Source organism: Camelus ferus, chromosome 18 (assembly GCF_009834535.1).
Source record: "Camelus ferus isolate YT-003-E chromosome 18, BCGSAC_Cfer_1.0, whole genome shotgun sequence".
Classification (NCBI taxonomy): domain Eukaryota; kingdom Metazoa; phylum Chordata; class Mammalia; order Artiodactyla; family Camelidae; genus Camelus; species Camelus ferus.
In genome coordinates, this window is record NC_045713.1 from 19,673,616 (window position 1) to 19,687,111 (window position 13,496).

Genomic DNA, 13,496 nt, shown 5'->3' on the forward strand with positions numbered 1-13,496 from the left:
AACTTCCTTTGCTTGCGTAGCAACCCCATCTTAGAGATGGGAGAAGGAGGAGGCCCAGAGCGGTGGGAGGACTCGCCCAAGTGGTGGGAGGTTGGGGTGGAGGTGGTGGCCAGAGCTCAACCTTGAACTTCTGAGTTCTTCCCACCACATTTGCCCTCCCAACCTCCTCCCCAGATCCCGGCCTGTGGGGGCCAGGGTTTATCTTCAAGGCCAGCTTCTGGATCCGAAATAGAAAGAAAAATCATTGTCATCTGATGCTGAAGGCCAAGGTCACCATGACACATATCAAATGCTCAGTGACTGTCCCTGGGTTCCATCAGAGCCGTTTCTAAAGGGCATGTCTGCCAGAGTCATTTCTAAGTTGACAGGGACTGGAGCCTTGTGGGACTCTGGGGACAGTAAGGCATTGTCAAAATCAGTTCCACTGATAAACTCGTTTATCCAGTTGTGAGCTGAGAGGAGGACACCTCATTTCTCCAGGCCCAGCTTGTCAGCTTTGTACACCAACATTTACTGGGGGCCTACAATGTGCCAGGAACTAGCTTGGGGGGTTTGCAGCCACGATCTCACAGAAAACGTGTGAGATGGGTCGTGTTGACTTCATTTTATACCCAAAGAGACTGAGGCTCAGAGAGGTTAGGTAAGGGTCCTAGGTCAAATCCAGACCTACTTGACCCCCCAAGTCCGGGTTCTCTCCATCTAAGCAAGGCATCTACCTGGAAGTGGTAGAGAAGCTTCCTTTTTGGCTGAGGTCGTCTGGGGGCTACCGTAGGGGCTGGGGTAGTCAGGAGAGGCTTCTTGGAGGAGGTGATCTTGAACAAAGAAAGAAGATGTTAGAAAGTTGAAGGAAAAGAAAAAAAAGAAAAAGATGTTAGAAAGTAGAAGAAAGAAGAAATTTGTTTCTTATTGTTATTGTAACAGGTTAGCACAAACGTAATGCCTTAAAACAACATGGATTTATTATCTTAAAGTTCTGGGGATCAGAATTCTGAAGTGAGTTTTATGGGGCTAAAATCAGATTGTCGGCAGGAATGCATTCCTTTCTGAGACTCCAAGGGAGACCTCCAGGGGAGAACCTGTTTCCTTGCGTTTTCCAGTTTCTGGAGGCTGCCTGTATTCCTTGGCTCATGGCCCTATATTGCTCCAACTTCGGCTTCTGTTATCACATCTCCTGTTCCTGACTCTGACCCTCTTACTTCCCTCTTACAAGGACCCTTGTGATTACATTGGGCCCATCCAATTAATCCAGGATAATGTCTCCATCTCAAGATCACAATCCACTGTATAAAGTAACATAACATAATCACATGTTCTGGAGATTAGGACGTGGATATCTTTGCAGTTATTCAGTTGAGCCCAGAAGAGGCCGACACTTCAGGGGCTAGGGCCATGCTGGAGACACAAGAGGGCATGGAACCTTCAGCAAGCAGATGGTGCTGAGGGTGAAGGTGGGCAGGGCTGCTTAGGACCCGCCTGTCAAGGGCACTGGGTGCTGCATGAAGACTTTGAACTTCATCCTCTAGAGCAGTGCTCCTCACGCTTGAATGTGTGTCTGGGTGAGCTGTGGATCTGGTTAAAAGGTAGATCTTGAGCTGGTAGGTCTGCTTTGAGTAGAGAGGCTCTAGAAAAGGAAAAGATGGTCACACAGAAAACAGTCCCTCCCAGGTCCTGTGTTTCCTGAGCAACACAATGATGGGTGTTTGAATGGCATTCTGTTCCCACGTGCTCTGGTACCCAACGTTTTTGCACATCCTGTAAGAGTGGTCACCTAGGGTCTCTACCATGATCTCCAGTCAAAGCCTAAAAGGTTCTGTCTGACTTATGAAAGGAAGATTCCCAGTGTCGTGACCTTGGGCAACTCCTGGCCCTCTCAGGCCTTCGTGGACAGGATGTGGGCCTGGGGTGGACAAGCTGACTCTCAGAAATAGTTCTCAGATCCATATTCCTGGCTCAGTTAAATCACTCTGGGCATATTTTTAGAGCTAAATGCCTTTTCTTTTACTCTAACTCTTTGAAAATTGGCACCCTCATGTATGAGGTGGCATGGTGTTTGCTAGAACCCCTCATCCTCGAGGAAGCTGGATAACTGAGAGTTTGCTGTATATTTCACTCCCACATGTAGATAACGGGGAGGACCATACAGGCTCCCCAAAAGTTGAATTGCTGCAGAATGTCAGGGGTAGGAATGACTTTAGGCATCATTGTATGGGAGGCTGTAAATTCAAATGCTCACGAGCGCTAGGCAGGAACCCTGAAGGAGTGAAGGAGTCCGGGGGCAGGGCGGGGTTCTGTGCTGGCCCAGAAGTACATGCCCTGTTTGAGGGGGGCCGCCCTAGCTCAGCCCCACAGTCATCATCATGTAGGGACGTGGGTCTTGGATTGCTGCATCCACTCATTTTGCAAACAAATCCAGAAATCTGGATTTTTTTATGTGAAGTCTCCTATTTTTAAATGTTGATAATGAATTCAGATATTTTTAAAATACTGTGTGGGCCAAACAAGACAATTTTGCAAGCTGGCTTCGGCCTGTTGGCAGCTTGTTTGAGAGACCACTTGTTTTACTGGGAGGGAAACTGAGGACCCCGGAGGCACCAGGGCCTTCCAGGGTCCCACAGCATCAGGGCTGGAACTCAGGGCTGCAGACGTGTTGTACAGCCACCATCCCTTGGTCTTCAGGGCAGCCCCTCTCCCCTCAAACCTCAATCCCTGTGCCTCTGATCGAGTCACCCCACTCCCCAGTCGTGCAACCTGGGAGGTGGAAGACCTGCCCCTACCCTAATTTGCCCACAACCTGCTTTGTAACACAGCACATCCTAACTTCTCATCTGCAGGCTGAGACCTGGGGGCTCAGTGACCCCCCAGATTCCTCCCTGTGGTTTTCTGAGGCCTCTGGCGTCCTTCTCCCAGCCCCCTGTGCATCCCTTTGAGCTTCCAGTATTGACATTTTGCAAACAGCAGCTGTCACAGAGTCATTTCCAGCCTCAGAGGTCCCGGCTCGTGTCATTTACATGACTTAACATGCTGGGCTTCAGGGGGTGTGTCACCAAGCCCACAGCCAGCGGCCACTGCACCACTACTTATTGATTTGACATATTAAACTGATGGATTTTAGGGGGAAAAATGTTTTCTCTTGAAATGCCATTAAGTCTTGGGATTTCATATGATATTCCAACAATTTCCTCCTCTCTCCCCCTTCGCCCGCTCCAATAAGTTTTATTTGTCCAGTGGCCGAGATGCACTCGTTCCAGGCTGCCTGCTCTTTGGCTACGTCCCATGGGAATTACAATGACAAATAATAGTAACAGCTAATGTTTATGTAACACTTGCTATATGCCAGGCACTGCCCTTAGCACTTTACTCATCAATTAACTCACTTTATCCTCACAACAGTCCAGAAGTGGGTACTATCTATCTCCCAATTTATTCCTGTTTCTTTTTTACAGGGAGGGGGTGTAATTAGGCTTATTTATTCTTAGAGGAGGTATTGGGGATTGAACCCAGGACCTCGTGCATGCTAAGCATGCAGTCTACCACTTGAACTATACCCTCCCCACTTCTATTTCCCAATTTATAAGCGAGAAAACAGGTACAGTGGGAGAGACGACTTGCAGTCTCCCAGCTAGTAAGTGGCAGAGCCAGGTGTTAACCTAGGTGGCCTGTCCCACGTCCACGCCCTTCACCCCTATGCCTGACTGCCTCTTGTAATTATTGTAATTGCTAATAATTATACTAATTAGGAGGTAATAGTAATACTTAGTTTTCTTGACTGCTTTCCAAGGGTCAGGCTTGTGTGACTGAATGGTATTGTCTCATTTAATGCACACAAGTCTACTGTGCCCGTTTTTCAAATGAGGAAACGGAGGGCAGAGGGGTAGGGCCCCCAGCCATGGTCACACATCCAAGACATGGCTCCCACCCATGATGTCCCCCTCAGCCAAGGAGCTGGCCCCAGAAACCGTCTTAGCAAGGGAGGGAATCTCGGGCCCAAGGGAAATCATCCTTGCAATTCTGTCAGTTTCATCAATGGAGGGTCAGAGTTGGCGTCACGAAGATGTTTTTTAAAAAGGCAAAAAAAAAAAGTGTAGCTAACAGGATTAGCTGTCACCCCTCAGGTCCCGCACCTGATGAGAAATCATTTCATTTCCTCTGCCCCAGGAGGTCATCAATTCTCAGCTGCAGATCAAGCCATTAGCGGCAAGTTTCAGGGACTTGAAACAATCATCTCTGTGATTATTGAGCCTTTCCCGGGCATCACTAAGGCTCCCCACTGGTCCTGCCCAGAGACTGCCAGCCCACTGTCCTTTCCAGCTTCCTTTATCCACATGTGCATGCATTCCATAACATGAATAATGATAGTGGGCATTGATTGTAGACCAGACACTACGCGATGATTCCCAGTTGTTTAATTATTCCCATTCTACCTTTTCTCTGTTTGCCAGATGCCAACACCTACGGTCTAGCATTGACTCAGTTTTTCCCGATGTTCGCTCACTTTTTTGTACGTACGTTTAAAAGGGAACCACAGATCAGTGATGCTCATGTTTGAATGTACATCAGCATCACCTGGAGGGCCCTTTAAAACACAAGTGGGCCCCACTGTCAGAGTGTCTGATTCGGTAAGACCCAAGAATTTGCATCACAAGTTCCCAAGTACTGCTGCTGCCAGTAGTCAGGGGGCCACTCAGACCACTGCCTTTGATCACTACTCTAATTGGATCCCTTGCCATAAAAAACGACGTGCCAGGGAGGCTCTCTCCAGGAAGCAGAATCTCCCAACTAGTTCCAGTGAAGGCACTTGAATGAAAGAACTTCTTTCTCACAGAGGCGTAGGAAGGGTTAAAAGAATCTGAGGCCCCGCAAAGGCTGAGGACAGGGGGAAACTGTTACCAGCCTTGGGTGGGAAGGAGGAAAGGGTAGCAACAGTGTTCCGAAGCCTGTAAGAGCAGTAGCCGTGACAATGGAGCCATGGTTGCAGATAAGAGGATGAAGCCACTGCCAGAGATGTGGACAGAGACAGGGAAGGAGCAGGGCAGAAGCAGGGCAGAAACACGCTGACCTCTCTCCTCCCTCCTACTTCCAGCTGGTGCCCCCCATTGCTGACTCAGAAGGCTAGGGAGCCTGGGGATGCCGTTCTAAGGAGTCAGTCCCTTGGGGCACAGAGCAGTGATCTGGGGAAGACGGGGAAGGAGAGGATGCAGGTGATGGATTCTCCAGCACAGAAGATAACTGTCAAAATGTTCTTCAGGTCTGCCTAGGAACTGCTGAAGATCTGAGCCCTCTCATTGGTTTAAACAATTAACAAGTGTTAGGAAGGTGTTAAGGACACATCAGCACCAAACAGAGGCTCTTTTGATTGAGCTGGTAAGATTTTTTAAAATAATGGAAAAGCAAATAGTATTTTCACTCTTTGATTCGGACAATTGAACATCGTGGCTCTTCATACTTCACAGCACCTCTCTGCTGGTGCGAAATACAGATTTGTAGATGCGCTCCTCCTCACTTCTCCCAGCAAACCCCCACCCCAGTGTTACCCACCTAGGGTACTTATTCATCAGCCCCCGCCCGGCATTGGTTGAGGGCTGCTGCTGCCAGGTGGAGGGCAGGGTGGTATCAGCTTCCCAGCAGGTGGAGGGTGGGCTGGGTTGGCCAGGGCAAGCCCTGGGGTGGACAGGTGCTGGCAGATGGCAGGGACACTGAAGTATTGTGGGCAGGGATGGGTGGGGCACCCACAGTGTCACTACACCCTCAGAGCCCGCTCCCCACTCCTCCCCCTAAGTACTGAGTTTCCTGAGGGTTCCACCTCCCACCCTTTTCTCTTCTGCGCTGCGTGCTTTTTACAGGCCTCTGTCTCTTGAACAATCGCAGCAAACCTTTAGTGAGTACTTACATCTTACCAGTGCCCCTCCTCCCTGTCTGAGCTCTAGCTGCATTCTGGGCATCCCCACTGGAGGTCTTGAAGCTGCTGTGGACCCTGCATGTGCAGGAGTGACCTCACTGACTTCCTGCCTTAGCATCGTCCCATTCTCACTGAGGAACATGACTGTCCGCTCAGTTGCCGGCGCTGGAAACACAGCCCCGCTCTGGACTTTTCCCTTTCCTTTGCCTCTGCATTCGTGGGTTGGCTGTCCACTGAGCCCACCCCTCCGGAGTTATCAAGTTCCCCACTCGCCCTCACCCCTGACATTGCCACGTCCTGGGCCACCACCGTCTCTCCATGGAGCGCGGCCAAAGCCTGCAGTGGGTCTCCCAGCCAGGCCCCCTTCCAGAGTGAGGCTCCTGGCACGTCTTTCCCTTGCTGAGGTCTTTAGGAATACACCTGCCTCTGCAGTGTGGGTCAGCCTGACCTTCCGCAGCCTGGCTCCCAGCATCCTCAGACCCGTATGCTCTTCCCTGTGGCCTCCTTCCCCACCATACCTCGTGGCCAGCTCCACTCGGGGTCAGTGAGAACCCCCTCCCCCCATTATCCCACTCCATGGTCATCCTCTTGCACAAATCCTGACTCAGAAATTGTTTGGGATGCTGGAGGGCATGTAGGCAAGAGCCAGGACCAGAGAACCCTCCTCCTTCACACTCAAATGGGCCCTTGTGACCAGCCCCAGAGCCGGGAACGATACGACTTCAATGATACAGCTGGCCACTCTATCCTTCCAGCTCACAACCTCTGACTGTTCCTGGAGTCAGAGAGGCCAGGGCTTGAACCCCAACTCGCTATACCACTAGCCAGCTGTGTAGACCAGTTGCTTAACTTAAGTTTGCTCATCTGTAGAATGGGTGCTGCCTTGCTGCCTTGTAAAGTTGTCTGGAGGATTGGGGGAGATCGTGCCTGTGAGTGCTGGTGTCTGAGGCTGGAGTCCCTGGTAGCGGACCTTGGGATGAGGATCCAGCTGCAAGTCATTTATAAAGGAAATGTCTCTGGGGAAGGGACTTGGGGGGAGCAGGAGGGAGAAGGGAGGGAGGTGAGTAAGGAGGTGATGTCAGGCCAGGGCCCAGAGAGGGCAGCTTCCTTCTTGACCCCGCGGGGGCTTTGCAGTGTGGGTCACCTCCCAGAGTTGTCTCTGCCAGAGCCGTAGGGCGGGACCACCTGTCAGCTGCTGGTTGACCACAGTGCAGAGAGGAAAGTGTAAGTTTCTTGGCCCTTTCTGAATGAAGATGGGCAAAATGGAGTCCAGTCTCCCAAAGACAATCCCCCAAAGACAGAAAGACTATAAAGAGGTGCAAGGAGATTGGGTGGAGGAGAGCACTGTCCTGTATGATTCAGCAGGTGAGAAACGCCTAATAACCGTCGGTCCTTACTGTGATACCGTTGCTACTGTTCGCATAACTGCAGCAACAATTCCACTTCTGACTATTGTTATTAATTTCCTTGGCTTGAGTGGGCTGAAACTTTCAGACAGATGCTCTGAGCCCAGTGGGTAGACAGGCAAATAAATCTGCAGAAATAAAAAGCATAACCCCAGCCAGGCATCTGAGATCCCAGTGCCTGCTTCTCCGTGGTTAATTTACTCTTGGAGCCCCTCAACCCCCCAAGGCCGATGCCATCTCCCAGCCTATCTGAAAGAGGAGAGCCGGAGCCCTGCTGTGAGGGGTGGTGGGCGGGGTGGAGGCTTGGCCCTGGGGCCCCCGTGGGCCGGATGAGAGCACCTCTTGGAGGGGGGTGGGGGCTGTGCGAGGGAGTTGGCTGAGTCAGTGCGCCACACCTTGGCGAGGGGCGGCCTCCACCCACCAGCAGGGCAACAGCAGCTGGAGCTGAAGGCTGCCCGCTGGCATGGCCCAGCTCACCCGGCACCTCCTGCCTTCCTCCCCACTGCCTGGTGGGCCTTGGGCCAGCGGAGGGCTGTGGAGGCTACGAGTGTGTGGTGCCAGGGGGTGTTTTAACAACATCCAGGCTGCCAAGAGCACATTATTCTCTTACAGAAATCCAAGGGATTGCCCAGGAGATGCGATATTTTTGTAGCAAAAAAAAAAAAAAAGAAAGAAAAAAGAAAAGTGCTTCAAAGCTCCAAAAGCTCTGTTGTGCTAGGAATGATAGTGGGTGTTTGAGAATCCGGATTTTTCATCAGGGAACAGATAGGGACTTGGAATTGCTGTTTGTTTGCTTCCTTCACTGAATAGTGTATATTGGGTGTCCTTCGGATGTTAAGGTGAAAGGAACAACTTGTTCAAAGGCAGAGAGGTAGGAAAGGACATGTTTGACAGCTTCAGAGAAAAGAAAAGCTGAAAATCAGGACTCTTGGTTGTAAGAGACAGAAATTCTACCTCAGACCAACTTAGGTGAAGACAAGGAATTCTTGGCTCATGTGATTGACAGAACAAGTGACTGGCAGCTTTAGGTGTGCCCATGAATTGAGCTCTCACTGTATGCTAAGCACAAGCTCGTTACATTGCTGTGTAATTGAATCCTCACAGTGTAACAATACTATGAGATAGGTGTTATTATTACCCCCATTTCATAGGTGAAGAAACTGAGGCATAGAGAGGTTCATTCCTGAACCAATGACTAGAGTCAGGAAGACGCAGAGCTCTGACTGGCCGGATGAGTCCTGTGCCCAGACATGGAGTCAGGATGTGGACCAGCTGCAACTGAACTGCACAGACTGAGATAGGGAAGGGTCTCCAAATAAAAAGCATGTAGGAAGAAGGGGGAATAATGTGGGATGGGAGAACTAGAAGATGCCCCAAATGATGATAACCCAATTTTGGACCAGTTGTGGAGAAAAGTGAGCTGTGCTATCTTAGGGAATAAAAAGAAGGTTTGGAGAGCCAAACAGCTGGAAGGATGGGATGCAACTGGCCTTCAGGAACAGCTGGAACCAGGCACTCCCACTGTCAGACTGCCTGGACTCCCATCTGGGCCTCTCTTCATGTCTACTTCAGAGGGTTACAAGCACAGATTCCTAGAGAAGGGTTTTGATTGGCTGCGTCTAGGTCACATGACCACGTTGGATCAATCAGCTGTGCCCTGGAGGGTAGGACCACAGCAGAACATGGCAGCCACAAGGTTGAAGCCATGGAAGTAGCAGTGATGGTTTCTAGAAAAAACTGGAGTGAGGTACAGGGTAAATAAAAATGTAGGTGTCCCTTGAGGGCAAGCATGATGTGTGTAAGAGATGGGGTGCTTGTAGCTGCAGGTAACAGAGGACGTCACACCGTCCAGCTGGGCCACAGGGAAGCCCTCAGGGCTGGTGGTTGGGTGGCCCAATGAGGTCCCCTCTCCATCGCTCCACTCAGCCCCTAGTGTCAGCTTCATCCTAAGGCAGGTGCCCTCTGGGCCGTGAGATGGCTCCCAGTGGCAGTCATCTGACAGATGAGAAGAGAAAGCTACAGGATAGAAATTCTTTCCTCTAATCTGAATGAGCCCACTTATTGGTTGCACGCCTCCCTGGACCAGTAACCGTCATCCAGAGAGCGCCATGCTCCCACTGGCTTAGGCTGGGGTTCCTGAGCCAGTCCTGCTGGAGAAGGTGGCTGGCCATGATCCAGCCACACCTAAATCAGGACCCACCCTAGAACTGAGGTCCTCTCTAAAACAAATTGATCCCTCAAGCAAACGGCATGGGGTGAAACAAACACAGGGAGTGTCCATGCTGTGCGTCCTCCTCTCACGACCTCCCTGCCTCCTCCGTGCAGGGGTCCTGTGGCTGTCAGTGGTCTCCGAGGTGCTCTACATCCTCCTGCTGGTGGTGGGCTTCAGCCTCATGTGTCTCGAGCTCTTCCACTCCAGCAATGTCATCGACGGGCTCAAGCTCAACGCCTTCGCAGCCGTCTTCACGGTGCTGTCAGGTAAGGCAGAGGGCCTCAGGCAGCCGGGCGAGAGCACAACGGGCAGAGGGGAATGCGGGTGCTGGAGCCCCCCTCGGGCTGAGTCCTGCTTGGCCCACCTGGGCAACCTCTGGCCAATCGCTTCTCTTCTCTGAGCCTCAGTGTCACAACTTGTAAAGTGGGATTTGTCTGCTCACTTATTCTCTCATTCAGCACGTGTTTACTGGGTGTCGTGTGCCAGGTAATGTGCTAATAAGTGCTGGGGTTATAGTAATGAAGGGGAATAGTTTGGGGGCTTCATGGAGTTAACATGTGGGAGAGAGAGGTGGGTTAGCTGCAGACGTATTCAGGAGATGGACGCCATGTGGCTTGGTGATGGGTTGGTTTTCTGACACAAGGGAGAGGGAAGTGGTGGTGAGAATGGGCAGACGGTGGTGTCTTTCGCAGCGATATAAAAGAGGGACCTATTAGGGGTGGCAGGCACATCACTCATCTACCTGAGCTTACCTGCCCTTGAGACATCCGTGTGGAGATGGCCAGCAGGAAGCCAGATGGGCAGACACATTTGGAAGCTGGAGGGTGAGTGTGGGATGATCAGAGGTGTTGGGCGAAGGCCAAGGATGTTGATGGTTTTACGAAAAACAGGATGGCCGGCAGCAGCACGTGATTCAGGGAGGTGGAGACAGGGGACTCCCAAGAAAAGGTCGTTGGATTAGGTGGCCTGGTGCCCAGAGTAGTTTCGGCAGATCCAGGGCAGAAGGGGTTAAGCCGGGAGTTTGCCAGAAGGGAGTAAAAGGAGCCGGTAAACCATACCTGCAGGAGGCCTGACAGAGTGGCGGCTTGGCTCTGTTCGACATCTGTTCCTAAAAAGCCAAATGTAAATTGAATTTCTATAAATCTAATCCTATTCTTCACGCATTGGAAGAACTCTATTTAATGAAACCGAAACGATGAGCCCTTTGGTAAGGGAAATAATCGCCCCCTAATTGAGGTATGTATATGTAACAGAAGGATCTCTCAGAGAACACAGAGAAGAATTCAAGAAATTATAGCACGCCTGGTAGATCAAAACATGCACATTGTCATCCAGGATGTGGGAAATCTAACCAGAATAGTAAAGGGAAGAAAAGAAACATAGAGTGATGCTCACAGCGCTGTTGATTTTGGCCCCCGCTTACCCCGTTTTCAGCTATTTCAGATAGAGAGACTGTTTCTTCTTTTTCTTCTTCTTCTTCTTTTTTTTTTTTGATTCAGTGTGTGTATTACTTGAAATCAGTTTTCATTCATGGTTCTTTTTTTCATCTTTTATTCATTTACTCAACCAACACTCACTCAAGACCTGCTGGGCACTGAAGGCACTGGACTAGGTTTGAGGGAGTCAAGGAGAAAGGACTCAGTCCTTGCCCTCCTGAAGTTTGCAATCTTGTGGAGACACAGAATCATCAAACGAATGTAACCTGGTGGGTTAACCTCCATGAAGTGGGTTTTGTGGGTCCTGCAGAAGGGCACCTGCGTTTGCTCAGGGGGTGTGGATGGGTGGAGGTGGAGCATGGGGAAGGCACCATTTGAGCTGAGACTTGGGAAAAAGACTGAGAGTTTACTTGCTGGACAAATTGGGGAAGACATTCCAGGTGGTGGGAACAGCATCGGCAAAAGCGTAATGAGGCAGCATACTCTGAAAACTTCACATAGTTCAGAATGGTGGGAATGAACATAGAAAGTCAGGAGAGTAGGAGTGTTGAGAGATGAGGCTGGAGAGCCGGGTGAGGTTCTTGGTGCTCTGCAGTGGTCTTTAGATTTTATCATGTGGACAATAGGGAGCCATAGAAGAATTCAGAGCAAAGGAGGATATGGTCAGGTTTGCACTGGGGGATGAAGGTTCAGGGTGCAGCTCGGATGGAGTGGAGCAAGGATGAGGTAAGAAGGCTGGCCCGGAAGTGAGAAGGGGTGAGGTGCCAACCTCAGTGCAGTGGCAGTGGGATGGGGCGATGCAGGTACATGTGCCCTCCAGCAAGGAGGAGAGGTCAGCAGGGCTTGTGGACTGACTGGGAGAGGTGGGTGGGAATGGGTGACTATCAAACAACCGAGACTTTAGGTCAGGGGTTCCTCGTGTGGTATCCACAGAATTCAGGCAGTCCAGGAACCTGGATGGGGAAGAAGTTATATCTTTATTTCTCTGACTTGTAACTGATATTTATCATGTCCTTCAAATATGAATGGAGGCAACAAATCACAGTACTGGCGGCACCTGTGATGTGGCACCAACAGGAATCCACATTTTTCATCTCACACAACAGTTTTTGTGTAGATATCTTAAAATGCACTCCTTCAAAATGAGTGCATGCTTCTTAGAGCCTCTGGTGAATTTTGTTACCTAATATGTTATTAAAGAAGCACATTTATTATTATATAACACATTTGTTTGAATATTTTGCTAACTGTATTTCAGTATAACTGGTTTCCTCTGTAGTCCTATTATTTTATTTTATGCAATTGAAAACATTTGCATAAAATGAGGGGCCCATAGGTCCAGATGGCCAGACCCCCTGATCTGGGCTGGTGTTTGCCTTGGCCGGGACGGGATGAGCAGGGTTACCACCAATATGGGGAAGGTGGGAAAAAGCAGGTGGGGAAGATGATGGGTTAGTTAGGTTGGGTGTGATGTGCTGCGGGGCATCAGGGCTCCTGTCCCTGTCCGTGGTTTCATCCCTTCTTTCTCTCTGTTAAGCATGGAAGAGTCCCCTCCGTTATCCCCAGCCATCCAGCCCTCCCCCTCAACTTGCCTACTCCAGTCATAAGACAAAAGCTGGTGGTCAGCCCAAGGCAGCCATCTCCGGTTCTTCAAGCAGGCCTGTCATGGGGAAGTGGGTAGGAGGCTCTTCCCCCACCTCAAAGGGCTCATTAAAGTTTTCGCCTCTCAAAACCCCCCAGTTTCCTTCTAGCAGGGAGTCCCACTGCTAAAGAAAATAAGATCATCTCTGTAATTTCAGGCAGATAAACAATGCAGGGCTCAGGGAGGTTAAATGACTTGCCCAAGGTCACACAGCTGGTTTTGGGGTTGGGATGAAACCTGGCTCCTGCTGGCTTCAGAGCCCTCTGCTCTTTTCTCAGGATCTCACCTCAGGAGGAACTGGGCGGGTGGGGAGGGAGAAGACTTTTAAGTCCCCAGGAAACAGTAACTGAGAAGGATGTAGCAGCCAGATGATGTAATAAAACCGAAGTAGCAAATGATGGAGAGAAAGCAATCTGTATTCATGCCTGGGAGAAGATAAACCTGGGAGAAACATGAGACCAAGGGAGAGATGCCTGGCCTAGAGGAGCCAGGAAGCTGGTCTTTCTGGAGCCCCTTGAGAACAGGGCTGGGGGTGAGAGGTTTGGAGGAGGTGGGTGGGCTTCTGGCTTGCTCTGCAGGAGGGGAAAAAACGGCAGGGTCAGGGAGAGTGCATTGACTGAGTCCACGTGGGGAGAGGGTTGGGCTCTGATGCTGCCAGACCAGCTCACACCTGAGGGGTCCTCGGCCCAAAGTCAGCACTTCTAGGGTAGAGGAGAAAGCAGAGGTGGGGCAGCCCCTGATGGAACCAATTATCATAATTAATTATAACCAGTTAATTAGTATGAATCATAGTAGCCCACACTGACGGAGATGCCATGTTGCACCAGCTCTGGGCTGAGCCTGGGTTAATAGCTTTATTCCTCAATGTCCTGGCGGGAAGGGACTAACACTGTGTCCATTCCAC

The 13,496-nt window shown here is 50.5% G+C and overlaps 1 protein-coding gene across 1 annotated transcript in view; it reads left to right on the forward strand.

Annotated features, from left to right (window-relative positions):
- The window catches only part of GSG1L (GSG1 like), a 185,588-nt gene that overhangs the window by 108,487 nt on the left and 63,605 nt on the right, over window positions 1-13,496 (forward strand). Inside the window, 1 exon segment of the mRNA XM_032460582.1 lies at window positions 9,628-9,780. Coding sequence (XP_032316473.1) covers window positions 9,628-9,780 — 153 coding nt within the window.